This window comes from Electrona antarctica, assembly GCF_951216825.1.
Source record: "Electrona antarctica genome assembly, chromosome: 21".
NCBI classification, from domain to species: Eukaryota; Metazoa; Chordata; class Actinopteri; order Myctophiformes; family Myctophidae; genus Electrona; species Electrona antarctica.
The window spans coordinates 22,628,055-22,642,631 of NC_136802.1; the positions used below are offsets into that span (position 1 = coordinate 22,628,055).

General features: G+C 44.2%; 2 protein-coding genes across 2 annotated transcripts; one reads left to right on the plus strand and one right to left on the minus strand.

Annotated features, from left to right (window-relative positions):
* Window positions 1–676: 676 nt before the first annotated feature.
* On the plus strand, window positions 677–9,919 carry LOC306913972 (uncharacterized protein; the record flags this gene model as incomplete). Its single annotated transcript, XM_079490821.1, has 10 exons — window positions 677–844; window positions 1,378–1,572; window positions 2,331–2,515; window positions 2,723–2,835; window positions 3,969–4,108; window positions 4,654–4,742; window positions 5,620–7,485; window positions 8,133–8,211; window positions 9,049–9,208; window positions 9,609–9,919. 10 exons carry the CDS (start codon window positions 677–679, stop codon window positions 9,683–9,685), a joined length of 3,072 nt encoding a protein of 1,023 aa, XP_079346947.1. The 3' UTR covers window positions 9,686–9,919.
* Window positions 9,920–10,047: 128 nt separating this feature from the next.
* On the minus strand, window positions 10,048–12,431 carry LOC306913995 (uncharacterized protein). Its single transcript, XM_079490854.1, has 3 exons — window positions 12,221–12,431; window positions 11,170–11,360; window positions 10,048–10,577 (listed from the first exon to the last, which is right to left on the minus strand). The coding sequence occupies exons 1-3, from the start codon at window positions 12,300–12,302 to the stop codon at window positions 10,200–10,202; spliced, it is 651 nt and encodes a 216-aa protein (XP_079346980.1). The 5' UTR covers window positions 12,303–12,431; the 3' UTR covers window positions 10,048–10,199.
* Between the last annotated feature and the right edge of the window lie 2,146 nt (window positions 12,432–14,577).

Genomic DNA, 14,577 nt, shown 5'->3' on the forward strand with positions numbered 1-14,577 from the left:
TACGTTGGGGTCCTCCATTTTCATTTAATCAGAAAGTGATTATCAGTGCTTTTTGTTAAAGCATTAATTATGTTTATTGTGTGTTCATTTAACTCTGAGAGTGTAGCCTACAACATAACCACATACACTATATGCTACACTCTCAGAGTTAGAATGGATTAATTGACATTTGACACAGACACCGATTAGGCTACCATGCACTGATTTGTAACATTTTATATTAAAGTACACATCACCAGTAACTAGTTTCTTATGTTTGTTCTTTTGTAAATTATGAGCATGTATAAATATGAGCAGATTTGACACTATAGTCATATAAGTGCTGATTGCAGTGGCCTTATGAGCTATAGGTTTATTTTAATTGTTTATAAGAATAGGGAACGTTTTGTGTCAAACCTCTAGTGAATAATTAGTTATGAGCAACACCTGGGTCCCAAACTAGTGAAAATAGCAGATCTACAACGCAACGCTTCGCACCTATATATGTAGTCACTCGTGACCCATAAAAATGTGTCTGAGACTGCGACCCACAAATGGGTATATACAGTTCACTGAACAACAAGGTCATGTTGAAGGTCTAAAACAAACGTGTGTGTGTGTGTGTGTGTGTGTGTGTGTGTGTGCGTGTGCGTGTGTGTGTGCGTGTGCGTGTGCGTGTGTGTGTGTGTGTGTCAGTATGGACAGGTATGAGACTCTGGGGGTCCTGGGCGAGGGGAGTTATGGGACGGTGTTGAAGTGTCGCCATAGAGACACGGGACGCCTGGTCGCCGTCAAGAAGTTCCTGGACTCTGACGACGACAAGACCGTGAGGAAGATCGCTCTGCGAGAGATTAAACTCCTGAAGGTATACCTGTCTGTACAAGTAGTACAAAAGTATCAAATGTACTATCAAAAAGTTTTCAAATCGTCACCTTTTTAAACTAATGGTAGTAATGGCCTATGTAATTTTTTGAGGGAAATTATTTTTGAGGGGAGCTAGCCCCTCCTATATACAGCTTTAATGTTTGTGTTGTCTGAACAAACATTAAAAATGCCATTGACAATGAATGGAGAATTGAAGTCATATGTGTCTGAGCAAAATCGGCTATATGTATGTCGGTGGGAACCCTTGGCCAATAAGAGACCACCATTCTTGATGATGATGTACGATGATGTACGATGATTAGAGCACGGTCCCTCACTTCACACGGTTTTGATTTATTTTGGCCTAAGTCAGCTCCTCATGAGTGACACTGGCCACCTCTGGTAAAATCGCCAAAGTGTCTATAAGTCTGTCTGTCTGTCTGTCTGTCTGTCTGTCTGTCTGTCTGTCTGTCTGTCTGTCTGTCTGTCTGTCTGTCTGTCTGTCTGTCTGTCTGTCTCCATGGACCCATCCAGCAACTTCGTCATGACAACCTGGTGAGTCTGCTGGAGGTGTGCAAGCGTCGCAGGCGCTGGTACCTGGTGTTTGAGCTGCTGGAGCAGACGGTCCTGGACCAACTGGAACACAACCCCAATGGACTGGGACCCAAAACCACCAGAGAACACCTCTACCAGATCCTCACAGCCATCGCCTTCTGCCACCACAACAATGTGCGTGTGTGCGTGCATGTGTGTGCGCGTGTGTGGGGGGGGCTTTCGAGGGCTGTCAGCTCTTAATCAATTAGGTTTGGAGACTTTGTTAGTTGTTTAACCATTCATTATTCTTCTTGTGCAACTCTAGGCAAAACCCCTTAATAGTACCATATCTTTCATTAGTAAGCAGCCAATCGCAATGCAAGGGTCGAAACTAACTTAGATATTTTTGTTTTGTGTTTTGTCTCTGATTCTCTGCTGGAACCCGCTGTGGCCCAACTCTGTATATTAAGTCGATAAGATTGTATATGTGTAGCAGGGCGGCTCACAACCTCCGCCTAAAGGCCTTTTCAGATGGGGAGCGACTGACGCACCTAGTAATTCATTTTCAATGAGAGACGTGCATTTATTTTGGACGCACAGAGAAGTTGAGGGGCGATTACGCAAGCGTATTTTCACGTGCGCGTGCTCATTTCGTGCACAGGCCCGCAGGCAACTAGACCTGGATTGTGGTGAGCTTTTGTTTCACTATGCGTCCCGCGCCCCTCATGAGCAGACTTGCTCCCCCTCTGAAAGGACCTTATTATCTCGATCCCCCGAGTCATAGGGAATTCCCTTTGGCTTAGTGGTTACAATGTTGACTGGAGACCCGGGTTTGAATCCCAGGCATTACATACCAGTATGCAAGAATGGATGGATGAAATGCCTCTCAGCTAATCTCAATGGAAATGAAGGTAAAATCGAACTCTGTGTGTGTGTCTCTGTGTTTCCATCAGGTGATTCACCGGGACATCAAACCAGAAAACATCCTGGTCTCTCAAGGAGGCGTGGTCAAGATATGTGATTTTGGATTTGCTCGTACGGTGGCCAGTCCTGGTGATGTGGTGGTTTACACGGACTATGTGGCCACTCGCTGGTACCGAGCCCCCGAACTACTGGTAGGAGACACCAAGTATGGCAAGTAAGTGTGCGTGTGTGCGCGTCCGTAATTGATGCATTGTCCACTTGCTATCAGTCCACCAAGACTGTGTTGGTTGATTAATTCATTTATTATTCTATTATGGTGTGCGTGTGCGTATCTGTTTGGCATTAGTCGACCGAGTTTTGTTGGTTGGTTAATCAAGTGTGTGCGTGCGTGTGCGTGCACGTGCGTTGTGTGTGTGTGTAGACCCGTAGATGTGTGGGCAGTAGGGTGTCTGTTCATAGAAATGTTGACAGGAGAGCCACTGTTCCCTGGGGACTCTGACCTTGACCAGCTGTACCACATTGTAAGGTGCTTTGGTAAGTGCGACCGCACGCACGCACGCACGCACACGCACACACACACACACACACACACACACGGAGGATGTAATATGAGTCGACGTTAAATTAAACATGTAATGCATTCTGCTGTTTGTAAAGTTTAACCTACTACCTTTTATCGTGTTCTATTGTCAACCGACCTATTCTACTACAGCTTCAGGGTGATTAAATCCCTTGGCTTGGCATCAGGATTTAATCACCCTGTCGGGGTTTATTTCTCAACAATGATCGACTCGCCATCAATTATCCCTCGCATAACAAATTGCAGTGGTGGAAAGTAAGTACAGTACATTTACTTAAGTACTTAAGTACAATTTTGAAGTATTTGTATTTTAGTTGAGTATTTCCCATTTCCAATACTTTTACTTCTACTCCTACATCCAAAATATTGTACTTTTACCCCACTATATTTGTTTGAGAACTTTAGTTACTAGTTACTTTGTAGATTTGGATTATTATCACATTCACAAAACATACATTAATCACTTCAACCATACATCTGATTTACAATCTCACAATGCCTCGCATTCTGAAAACATTTTTATACATTTGAAAACTTGAAATAGGACAATGAGATTCCACATAATTAGTACTTTAAGTACATTTTAGCGCCAATACTTTTTACTTAATTTTTAATACTGGACTTTCACGACCTAGAGAGATATTGCAGTATTAATACTTTTACTTAAAGGTTTCATGACATTAATTTTCATTTATCTTTATTTTTCGTTTTTCTTTTAGGTTTATGACCCAAAAAACCTGAACTTTGAACATTCAGTGGATTTTCTCTGGGGGTTGGAAGCCTTTTGAGCTACAATGAAAACAGGCAAAACAGTGAAAACAGTGACATCTGCTGACAAATCCCATTGGCATGTATGGGATTTACAGGCTGTGACATCACAAACAGCAGGAAAATCAGAGCACTTGTTTGAGCCAGAAACCCCCAGACCACAGAAAAATCTACTGAATGTTAAAAGTTCAGGTTTTTTGGGTGCAATTGAGCTCAGAAAACCTAAGAAAAATTACAAAAACCTTTTTTTAATGTCACAATCCCTTTAAGTAAAACAAATGTGAGTACTTTTCCCACCACTGGTGTGTGTGTACTGAAGGCAACCTGACATCACGTCACCAGGAGATGTTCTACAGGAACCCGTTGTTCAGTGGAGTCCGTCTGCCTGAGGCCACGTGCACACTACCCCTGGAGCACCGTGCACCTACACTAACACACACTGCACTGGACCTGGCACAGGTACACGCACACGCTCACGCACGCACACACTCAAGCATACATGCACATGCGCACACACACACACACACACACACACACACACACACACACACACACACACACACACACACACACACACACACACACACACACACACACATTCTTGTATTTGTTTTACTGAGGATTAGGAGGAGCTGCCGTGTCAACCAGCGCTAGAAACCTCGAAGGACCCAATGTTTGTGTGTGTGTGTGTGTGTGTGTGTTTTTGTTTGTTGTTGTTGTTGTTTTAGAAATAAGTTTAGGGTTAGGCATAGTTTGGAGTACTGTACCCCATAGTTTTACTGGGGGTTAAGTTTAGTAATAGGTTTAGTTCTACTGAGGTTAAGGATAGGAATAAGGTTAGGTTTAACTGTTTAGGCATAGTTTACTTAGGTTACGTTTAGGAATAGCAGGCTTAGCAGTTCCGCTGGCTGTACGCCTGCCCGGGGTGACAGACAGACAGACAGACAGACAGACAGACAGACAGACAGACAGACAGTGAAGTGTCGTCTTTCTCCATGTGTCAGAATTGTCTCCAGATGGACCCAGAGAGGAGAACTCAATGTTCTGACCTTCTACAACATCAATTATTCACTCACGACTGCTTCCATACCAGGTAGGCCCCTATTATTATTTATTTATTTTTGACACAGAATCAAATGTTTTATGGTCATGGTTCACCATGTTGCCTTGATGGTTTGATTCCAGGCTTAAAGGTATTTTCAGTGATATCACTTAATTCAAATATTTTTTCCTTTTTTTTGTTGATAATCCTCCCTACTGTAGAGTGTGCTGACCATATAAAGAGTTCCTCTCTGTCCCCAGTTAACCCCTGGGGTCAAAAAACCTTAGGTTCCGTTTTTGGCTAGAGGGCCCAGCCTTCATCCAATCAGGATGAGAGGGGCTTTCCTCCAATCATGATCGAGTGGGGCCTTGGTGCATGTGCATGTGCTGTTGGACTGTTGCACGTCCCCCCCACTGTAGAGCGTGTGCATGTGCACATCTTGTTACTGGGGTGGACCAGGGTTTTTCCAAATCACCCAAATCACTTGAATAAGTTGAATTATCCTTTAAAATATTTTTTGGAAATTTCTGACTGGGTTTTATATCTGTGGAGTCACAAATTGGCCGCCACTGCAATGCCCTATAGTACAGTGGTTCCCAAAGTGTGGTCCGGGACCCCCAGGGGTCCTTGAGGGTATTCCAGGGGGTCCCCAGCTAAATGATAGTTTGGAACCAAATGGACCCTTATGGGTCTGTAACTCTGAGAGTGTACAAATGGAACCAAATGGTTCCATGTGTACACCCTCAGAGTTAAATTAACTTTGAGTTTACAATATAAATTGGGGTCTCAGAGATAGAAATGCCATTAAATGGGGGTCCGTATAGCCTAATGCATATCAAACTGGGGGTCCTTGAAATGATACGGGTTGGGAACCACTGTATACATAACCCTTTCAGAGTGTAGAAATAAATGTTCTGTAATGTTCCAGGTTCCTGGAGGAACTCAACACTAAGATCCAACAGGACCAGAAGGAGACCTCCATCCTGCCCACCATCACCACCACCCCCATCACCACCACCCCCAACCTGAGGAGAGACACTGAGGAGGGAGAGGAGAAGAGCGGGAGAGGAGGCTCCAGCGAGATGGAGGAGAAGAACGGCAAGACCAAAGAGGGAGCAGACGAGAGGGTCGTCAAAAAGAAAGACAAGCAGAGCTCCAAGCCGTCCAAAACCTCTCGCAGCCTCTCAGAACCTACTGCCAAACGGAGCAAAGCGCCGGACGCTAAGGCTACAGAGAGCACGGCTATCAGAGGTAAAGCAGGGAAAAGCAATACTCCAGAGATAAGAGATGCTTCTAGAACAACCAAGACCCCTTCGACTCCCCGTCACACAGACTCTACCATCACCAACAGAACGTCTCCTGAGAAAAGCACGACAATCTACAAAGTTAAACTTGGTAGGGCAACGAATCTGGAGATGAAAAGAGAACATTTGAAAAATACATCGGAGAAAACGGAGCTAGACATGAACTTGTCTAAAACGTCAGATGTGGTACATTCCACTGACAGCAAATCAATGATGGTTAAATTAAAGCCCCTCGTGCCTTCTCACTCGGAGGCAAGGAGGGAACCGTCTGAGGGCAAACTCTTCACTGAGACAAACTCTACCACGAAAGCACTTAAGACTTTGAGCAGCATCCAAACAGACAGGACTTCCACAACAGAAACGCTTTTGAAAGTTTCCACCGAACCTCTACCTACGGGTAGTCCAGAGACAAAGTCATTGAAACTTGATGTCAAAGACCATCTCAACCCAAGCTTGGCTTCAGATTGTTTGAGAAATTCGACCAATCAACACCTTGATATAGGGTTGATTTCAAAAACGTCTAGAACTCCCACTAATGACATTATGATTTCCAACTCAAACGCTAACGGAGGTAAAGCCTCAACCACCACCTGTTCTGAACTTACCAAGACAACAGACATTCTATCAACCGATAAAACTATGTCAGTTCTCAGCAGAACATTTACAAATAGTTCCCACAATGACCCGGCCTGTACAGAAACAACTAAAGTAACAGCAGATGCAGTTCCCATTACTTCAGTCTTGGACAGTAATCTCACAGGGAACACATGTATGAATATCTCAAAGGTGCACAGAGATCAAAGCAAACTTTCAGGGGTAACTGCAGACCAGACAAACCCTGAAAGTCCTACACGGTTCTCAAACAGCAACCCATGCAAAGCTACCTCAAAACCCAACGTAGAACTCACACACGATGAATCTACATCTGAACTCATTAAAGATGCAATGTCTCCAACTGAACACACAAACTCCAGAGCCTCTGTGATGGACTCAACCATGACGCCTGGCGATGACACGCATGGATTTGAAACTAGAGACGTGAAACCTCGGGATGTTTCGTCAGACGACGCCGGAATGGATACCGGGCTTCCTCCTGGGCTGTGGAGTATTAACGAACAGAGACATGAGTCCAAGATGGCCCCCGGGAGCGACGTCACTGAGACCACGACCGGCAAGATGAAACACTTGACCGTTGAAGACAAAAACGACAAAGCAGACCTGAAGAACTTTGACGATGCAGAGAATCACGACAAAGTCGGCAGACAAGAAGGGGAGACAAAAGACGACATTGATCATACCCTCCCTCTTCCTTCGCCTCCTATCCCTCCTCCTCCTCTCTCCTGCACTCCTTTCCTCTTTCCATCCTCTGCTCCTCTCCTCCCTCCTCCCACCTCCACCACCACCCCCCTCATGCCTCACCGCTCACTCACCATCCACAGCAACAATCTCAGCCTGGGGGTGGGGCTTCAACCGGGGACTCACAGCCTTAGGTACTACATATCCCATGCATGATGCAATGCACCAATTGCTCTAGTTGTCTGTTAGTCCGGCAGCGGAGATTTGGTATATATATATATTTTTTTATTGGCCTAAAATATTGTCTATATGTATATATTCATGAATCCACCTGCTGACCGGCTGTCGGTATTGAGCAATGTATTTTATTGGGGTTTATATGTGACCATACCATCAACATCCTATATAAGGCAAAAATGTCAACATTTCATTATGCATTAAGTAGCATCCAAGCATTAGTTTTGCACAAAAAAACACTAATTGGGCTAAAATCGGCAATAGCCAGTCAGCACATTTGGGCACATTTGGGAAAGTTGCTAGGAATGGATTCAGAATCATGAAAAACCCCTAGTTTGACACATCACATGCTACTTAAAGCATAATGAAATTATTATTATTATAAAAAATAGATTGGTATCTTGCACCTGAAAGAAGATGCTCACAGTGTGTGTGTGTGTGTGTGTGTGTGTGTGTGTGTGTGTGTGTGTGTGTGTGTGTGTGTGTGTGTGTGTGTGTGTGTGTGTGTGTGTGTGTGTGTGTGTGTGTGTGTGTGTGTGTGTGTGTGTGCGCGCGTGTGTGTGTGCGTGTGCGTGTGCGTGTGTGTGCGCGCGCGCGCGCGCAGGTGTATGGATAAACCCAGACGTCATCCCGCTATGTACAACAGATTGACCAACCACCCCACCGGCACTCTCACTGCACAGGTGTGTGGTGTGTGTGTCTATGTATGTATGTTTGGGGTACGAACAGCTGCAATACCTCTGGGTGACCTAAAGTGGCACGGTTGAGCATCCTAAAAGGGAGCACACACTGAGCACTAGTCTATAACTATACAGTAACTGCAGCCAGCCAGCGGTGCTGTTGAGCAGCCTGCCTCGCTCAGTTCACATGGGTGTGATTTTTCTTATAGCTTGGCCCAATCTTTACACTGCTTGCAGCTATATTATTATTCTATATCGTGATGTCATAACAGTGAAAACAGACAGTGTGTGAAGCAGGACCAAAAGCTTCACTTTTATGTTGTGCAAAAGTTAACAAAAAGCGTGTTCACTTTGCTGGCAAAAACTTCTCGGTCAATATCACTGTGTTGGTGTAGCCCAGTGGTTTTCAACCAGTGGTCCCCAGCTAAATGATGGAGAGTTGGTAACCAAATGCACCCTTATTAGATCTTTAACTCTTGTCTCTTGAAAGTTTAAAATGAAACCAAATGGACCTTATAGATCTTTAACTCTTGAGAGCGTAAAATGAAACCATTTTACGCTCTCAAGAGTTTAATTATTGTTAAACATCTGCATTAGCCTACTTAAAGTACAAGAAGTTTACACAATTAGAGAATGTAGAAGAATTGTTATTTTGATCAAGGTTTACCATAACAAAATATTCTTTACTTTTGGGTCTGCGAAGCTAAACCTCGTCATATGGTGGTCCGTGGCTCAAATGCCCAATAAATAATGGGCCTTGCTATGAAAAGGGTTGAGGGTTGTAGCTAATAGCAACCACAGTAATGAACATCATTTCACTCATTCTGTCTCTCTCTTTAGGTGTTGTCAGAGAAGATGGTGATCCGCGAGCGCTCCTTCCTCTGTGAGCGTGGTAACCACAGCAACCACGGTAGCGTTGCCATGGTGAAGAGGAGGGCAGACGTGCGTTTTCCTGACCTGAGGAGTTCCCTGCCACTGCCTGAGCTCAGAGCCGGAGATGGTACACGCACACACACACACGCACGCACGCACACACACGCGCGCAAGCACGCACACACACGCACGCGCGCAAGCACGCGCACGCACACACCAGTGTTGATTTCGTCGACTAAAAGTATGACGAATAATGTTCTTAGACTACTTTTTTCACTGGCGAAAACTAAATAAGAACTAAGCTACCGGTATGATGACTAAAACTCTAAGACTAAATATATTGACAATTTCATCAACAAATAAAAACTAGACTCACAACACGTCGCAGTAATGGCAGCTTGTAGATTGGCTATTTTCAGCATGCAACCAAGTTTAAAATCTTTTTACGACACGCACGCACGTAGACACACACGCACGCACGCACACAAATCGACCCTAACAGTGTGTGTACTGTGTCTGCACTGTAGGTAAACAAATCCAGAGGGGTAGCACCAAGGAACAGAGGAAAGACAAACGACAAATCCCTTCTATACCTCCTCCCTGACACACACACACGCACACACACACACACACACACACACACACACACACACACACACACACACACACACAGCAACAAGGCACTGTTCATATTACGCACACTCTGATGATAACATCTTAACATTTAGCAGTTTCCTAATGCTGTATGTATGCAGTTATCACATTATTTTCTCTCATGCTAAAACATAAAATAATTTAGATCACAAATGTCATTACACACAAAATGATATACATTCATTGGTGTTTTTTTTATTATTATTGTCATCCTTAACAGTGCATTTGTTTAAAATAATAAAAACCAAGCTTTTTAAAAATGGAAGATGTGTTGATTTTGTATGATGTGTGTGTGTGTGTGTGTGTGACCGGCCGCACACAAATAAATTATTGAATTATTTTTGAAAAAATGATTGTTTTTCATGAAAGATGAATGGATTTTTTTTTTTTTTTTTTTGTAAAATCTTTTGAAATAAAAATTATTAAAAACAAAATGTAGGAAACGGTGGTTTATACGTTACAGCTCAACGGCCAAACTCCTCGGAGGACAGAGAGGCCACAGTTTGCCACCGAGAGTGAGACGGGTACCGATATGGGCGGTAAGACGGGTAGCGAGGCTGATAGTAAGACGGGTAGTGGGGCTGTTGGTTTCTCTGATTCCACGCTCTCCCCAACGCGGGCCTGTACAGCTCATTGCTCTCAGATGAAGACCCGCTCGGCACTCCGTTGTTCTGGTTGGCCAGGAGATAGTAGAGGAGGAGGGAGCCGGGAGTGCCGAGGCCGTTGGTGATTGGTGCTTCGGCGGCGGGCTGTCTTCTGATTGGTGCTGCGGTGCTCTCGGTCGTTGTCTTCCTCGGCGTTGATTGGACGTCGGCTGGCGTCTTGGGTGCCGCTGTAACTTGCTGGAAACAAACATTATAGAATACAAGATGACGTACATTTATTCTAGATTTAATTTGCTTTAGTGATCCACCTGCCTTTTTTATAATGTTTATAAACTTTTGGTGTGTTTTTAACAGGATCTAAATATACCTTTAATTATGTGCAATTAGTTAGTTTAAAAAAAGTTAAAGCTCTTCTGATAGTAAACATTGTAATAGTGTAATAACCGACGTCTCCCCATCTCTCCAGCTCTTTAATAAACAGAAAATATATTTTCAGGTGGGTCACCAATTTTATCCAATCAGGAGAGTGAAACCCACAAAGATCATTTCCTCTCTGTCGGAACTCGGGTGGAAACCATTATGTCCAAATCTGTTGCAGATCTACACGCTCAAAACGTGTCGCTTCACATCACATTTCAAGCTTGTAGATCTGCTACGTTTGTTAATGTTGTGTGACGCTGTTGTATGATGAAGTAGTAGGGCGTAAATTTAATTTAAAGATGAGATGAGATGTTTCTGCCCGACAACAACAATTTAGAAAGAAAAATAACTGCTGTATAGCTGGCGTCAACTGTCTAGTAGTGCTTCTGGTGTTTATGGTGTGTAGTACCTGTGCATTGTCCTGTTGTTGGTCCATGGTGATTGGTGCAGGCGTAGTGACCTGTGCATGGTCCGGTTGGTCTGCAGTGACTGGTGGCTCTGCTGTGGAGCCAGGGAGGATGCTGCAGGGGAAGTCGACCGCGGAACCGTCCACCTCGGGAGGCTGGAAGCCTGACAGAGATGGGAAAGGCCGGGGCGTGGCTAAAGGAAGGGAGGGAAGAGATCATTAGCCCAAGATCGACCTGAGGAAATTATTCTACAAATGTCTTCGAACAGTTTTCTGAAAAAACTATGTTTCTATATCAGTGGTTCTCAAACGTTTTCATGTCAAGGAGGAGTTAAAAATGTTCGCTGTGAAAGAATACAAAGATTTGCACGTTTTCACGATTTAAAAAACATAGCAGATCTACAAGCTCATAGCGCCGCACAGAGGCCCTATCTAAAGTTTAAAATAATGGTTAAAGTGGTTAAAAGCTAAGGTGACACAGATGCGTCCTCAGGTCTTAATGGGTTAAGGACAGCACTTTTAGAAATATTGCACCTGTTTGGCGAAACTTAATCTGAATTTTAGAAAACTATCCAAAGACTAAATAGCAAGCAACAGGTGAACTGTGCTGTGGCGTTCAGGTGCTATGACCTCTGGATCAATAAAGGTCTGATCGGCCGCTCGATCGATCGATCACCACACCAGTTGAATACTAGAACATAGCAGTTAAAAACTATACCTGACAGATGGAGAGTAATGAAGATGGATGGTTAGATAGACAGACCTTTACTGGAACAAGGTCAAACGCTGTGTGTGTGTGTGTGTGTGTGTGTGTGTGTGTGTGTGTGTGTGTGTGTGTGTGTGTGTGTGTGTGTGTGTGTGTGTGTGTGTGTGTGTGTGTGTGTGTGTGTGTGTGTGTGTGTGTGTGTGTGTGTGTGTGTGTGTGTCCCAAGTTCCAACACCTCAGACCTGTCCTCATGAAATATACAGTGAAGATTAACAGATCAGATAACACACACACACACACACACACACACACACACACACACACACGTCACATTGTGTGTATACTGACCTTCAGCTGAAGTGATGATTGGATGATGAGGTCCCTCAAGAAAGAAAAGCAGAGAAAGACACAGGAACTGACCGGAAGACATGACGGAGAGAGAGAGAGACAGACAGAAATCAAACTAATTTGACTTCAAAAAGTCAAGTCAAAGTCAGGCAGCGGAGAGAGGACCTACCGGGAATGACAGATTGGGAGAAGTGAGAGAGAGGGGAGAATGTTTCAGAGGATATAGCAGAGAGAGAGAGAGAGGCTAACCACAGGAAGGAGGTGGGTGAAAAGAAAAGAAAGGGAGGAGAGGAAAATAGGGAAGAGTTGACGAGTCTGGACGGTGAAGTTCTGTCTAAACAGAATGAGTTGCAAAACAGTGTGGACTCTGTTAAATCTCTTTAATCTCATTTCATCCCCTCCTCCTCGGTCGTGTCCCTCCTTAATGAATCTGTCTTCCGATCAGGGGAGTTACCCCATGTTTTACCCTGTAAAGAAATACAGAGACTAGGAATTGTTATGACATCAGAATAAAGAGGAATTTATTTATTTACAAAGTCATTTACACAACCTGTACGTACAGTATCCACAATCTAGTACTGTTGTACTGCATGGGAGTTGACCAGTACAACCACAGTCTACTACTGTTGTACTGGGAGTTGACCAGTACAACCACAGTCTACTACTGTTGTACTGGGAGTTGACCAGTACAACCACAGTCTACTACTGTTGTACTGGGAATTGACCAGTACAACCACAGTCTACTACTGTTGGTCACTGGGAACTGACCAGTACAACCACAGTCTACTACTGTTGGTCACTGGGAACTGACCAGTACAACCACAGTCTTCTACTGTTGTGCTTTGTGGTTGTAGTGGAGAGGTTAAGTGCCTTGGATGATACTGTGTAGCTCTTAAAAGAGGATTTCCCCATGCAGCTTGTGTGTGTGTGTGTGTGTGTGTGTGTGTGTGTGTGTGTGTGTGTGTGTGTGTGTGGGTGTGTGGGTGTGTGGGTGCGTGCGTGCGTGCGTGCGTGCGTGCGTGAGTGAGTGAGTGATTTTGGTAAAACAAATATGATTAAACACAACACAATATAAACTAAACCCAGGATATACACAAAAGCATAATAAAACACGTGTGTCTGTGTGTGGTGTGCGTGCGTGTGTGTGTGCATGCGCGTGTGTTCATCCTTTGGGGATTTCCCTTGCTCCTAACATCTCACACACACATTTTGTGTTTATAGGCAGTTGTCATAGACACAACCACAAGTCGAAGACGCGTCTGTTTACACACACACACACACACACACACACACACACACACACACACACACACACACACACACACACACACACACACACACACACACACACACGCGTGTCATTATGCTGTCAGTTCAACAATAGATTGATTGATGATTTCTTTCCAGTCTGAGAATCTTCAGGCTGGAAAGAACCTTCAACTGTCCTCTGATGTCACACTGAGGAACGGCTTCATTCACCTTACTGCAGGGACGTGCTGGGCTCAATTCAGCCTGTGGAATGGCATTGGAGAGGCCCGCCTGGTGCTCGGCCAAAGGCCCTCCAGCGGCGCAGCTATTGAGCCTGGACTGGACCGGATGTTCGGGACTTCGGGACTTTAGTGTACATATTAACTACTAGACCTGTGCCTGTCGGGCACCGGCCTACATCAAAGATAGATAGATAGATAGATAGATAGATAGATAGATAGATAGATAGATAGATAGATAGATACTTTATTTGTCCTTGCGGAAATTTGTTTTGTGCCAAGCAGTCATCAGGATACAAAAAACACACACAATGCAAACAGATCACACTGATGCAAGTTGGGAACGATGCAAATATGGAATGCATGCCCCACCCTGTTATTATTATGCAATACCCATATAGCCTACCCAACCGTTACAGTAGGCCTATACCCACTGCAACCATCTGTCTGTCTGTGACCCTTTTATGCCCAGAGATCTCTGTTATCTGTATCATGTGTCTTGTGTATGACGTTACATTCAGCTCAGTGATGCTGTGTTTGTGACAAGTCAAGTCTGTTCAAACCCGAGTGGAATAGTATGAGAGTGACGACACTAGCGTTGACTCCCATTGTAACAATGGAATGCGGAAGTGCTCATTCTATCTCAATGGGATAGTTCCAATGTTTGGAATATAGCCCATAGGCACCCGCTTTGCGGAGAGATCAAAGCGTGTACTCTCTTATTATTCCACTCGGGTTCAAAGTACTAAGCAGATTGCAAATGTCTCCTAGTGGATTGCAAATTGGAAATACTGCAGTAAAGTAAAAGTACCTCAAAATTAATTGTACTTGACTTTCCCCTACTGGTTGTGGTTGCACTAAATAATCAAC

Excerpts from the sequence above, each read along its gene's own strand:
- LOC306913995 (XM_079490854.1), bottom strand. The coding sequence starts at position 12,302 with ATGTCTTCCGGTCAGTTCCTGTGTCTTTCTCTGCTTTTCTTTCTTGAG. Across the intron at positions 11,361-12,220 it reads AATCATCACTTCAGCTGAAG|CCACGCCCCGGCCTTTCCCA; the intron begins GTCAGTATACAC and ends CCCTTCCTTTAG. Across the intron at positions 10,578-11,169 it reads AACAACAGGACAATGCACAG|CAAGTTACAGCGGCACCCAA; the intron begins GTACTACACACC and ends GTTTGTTTCCAG.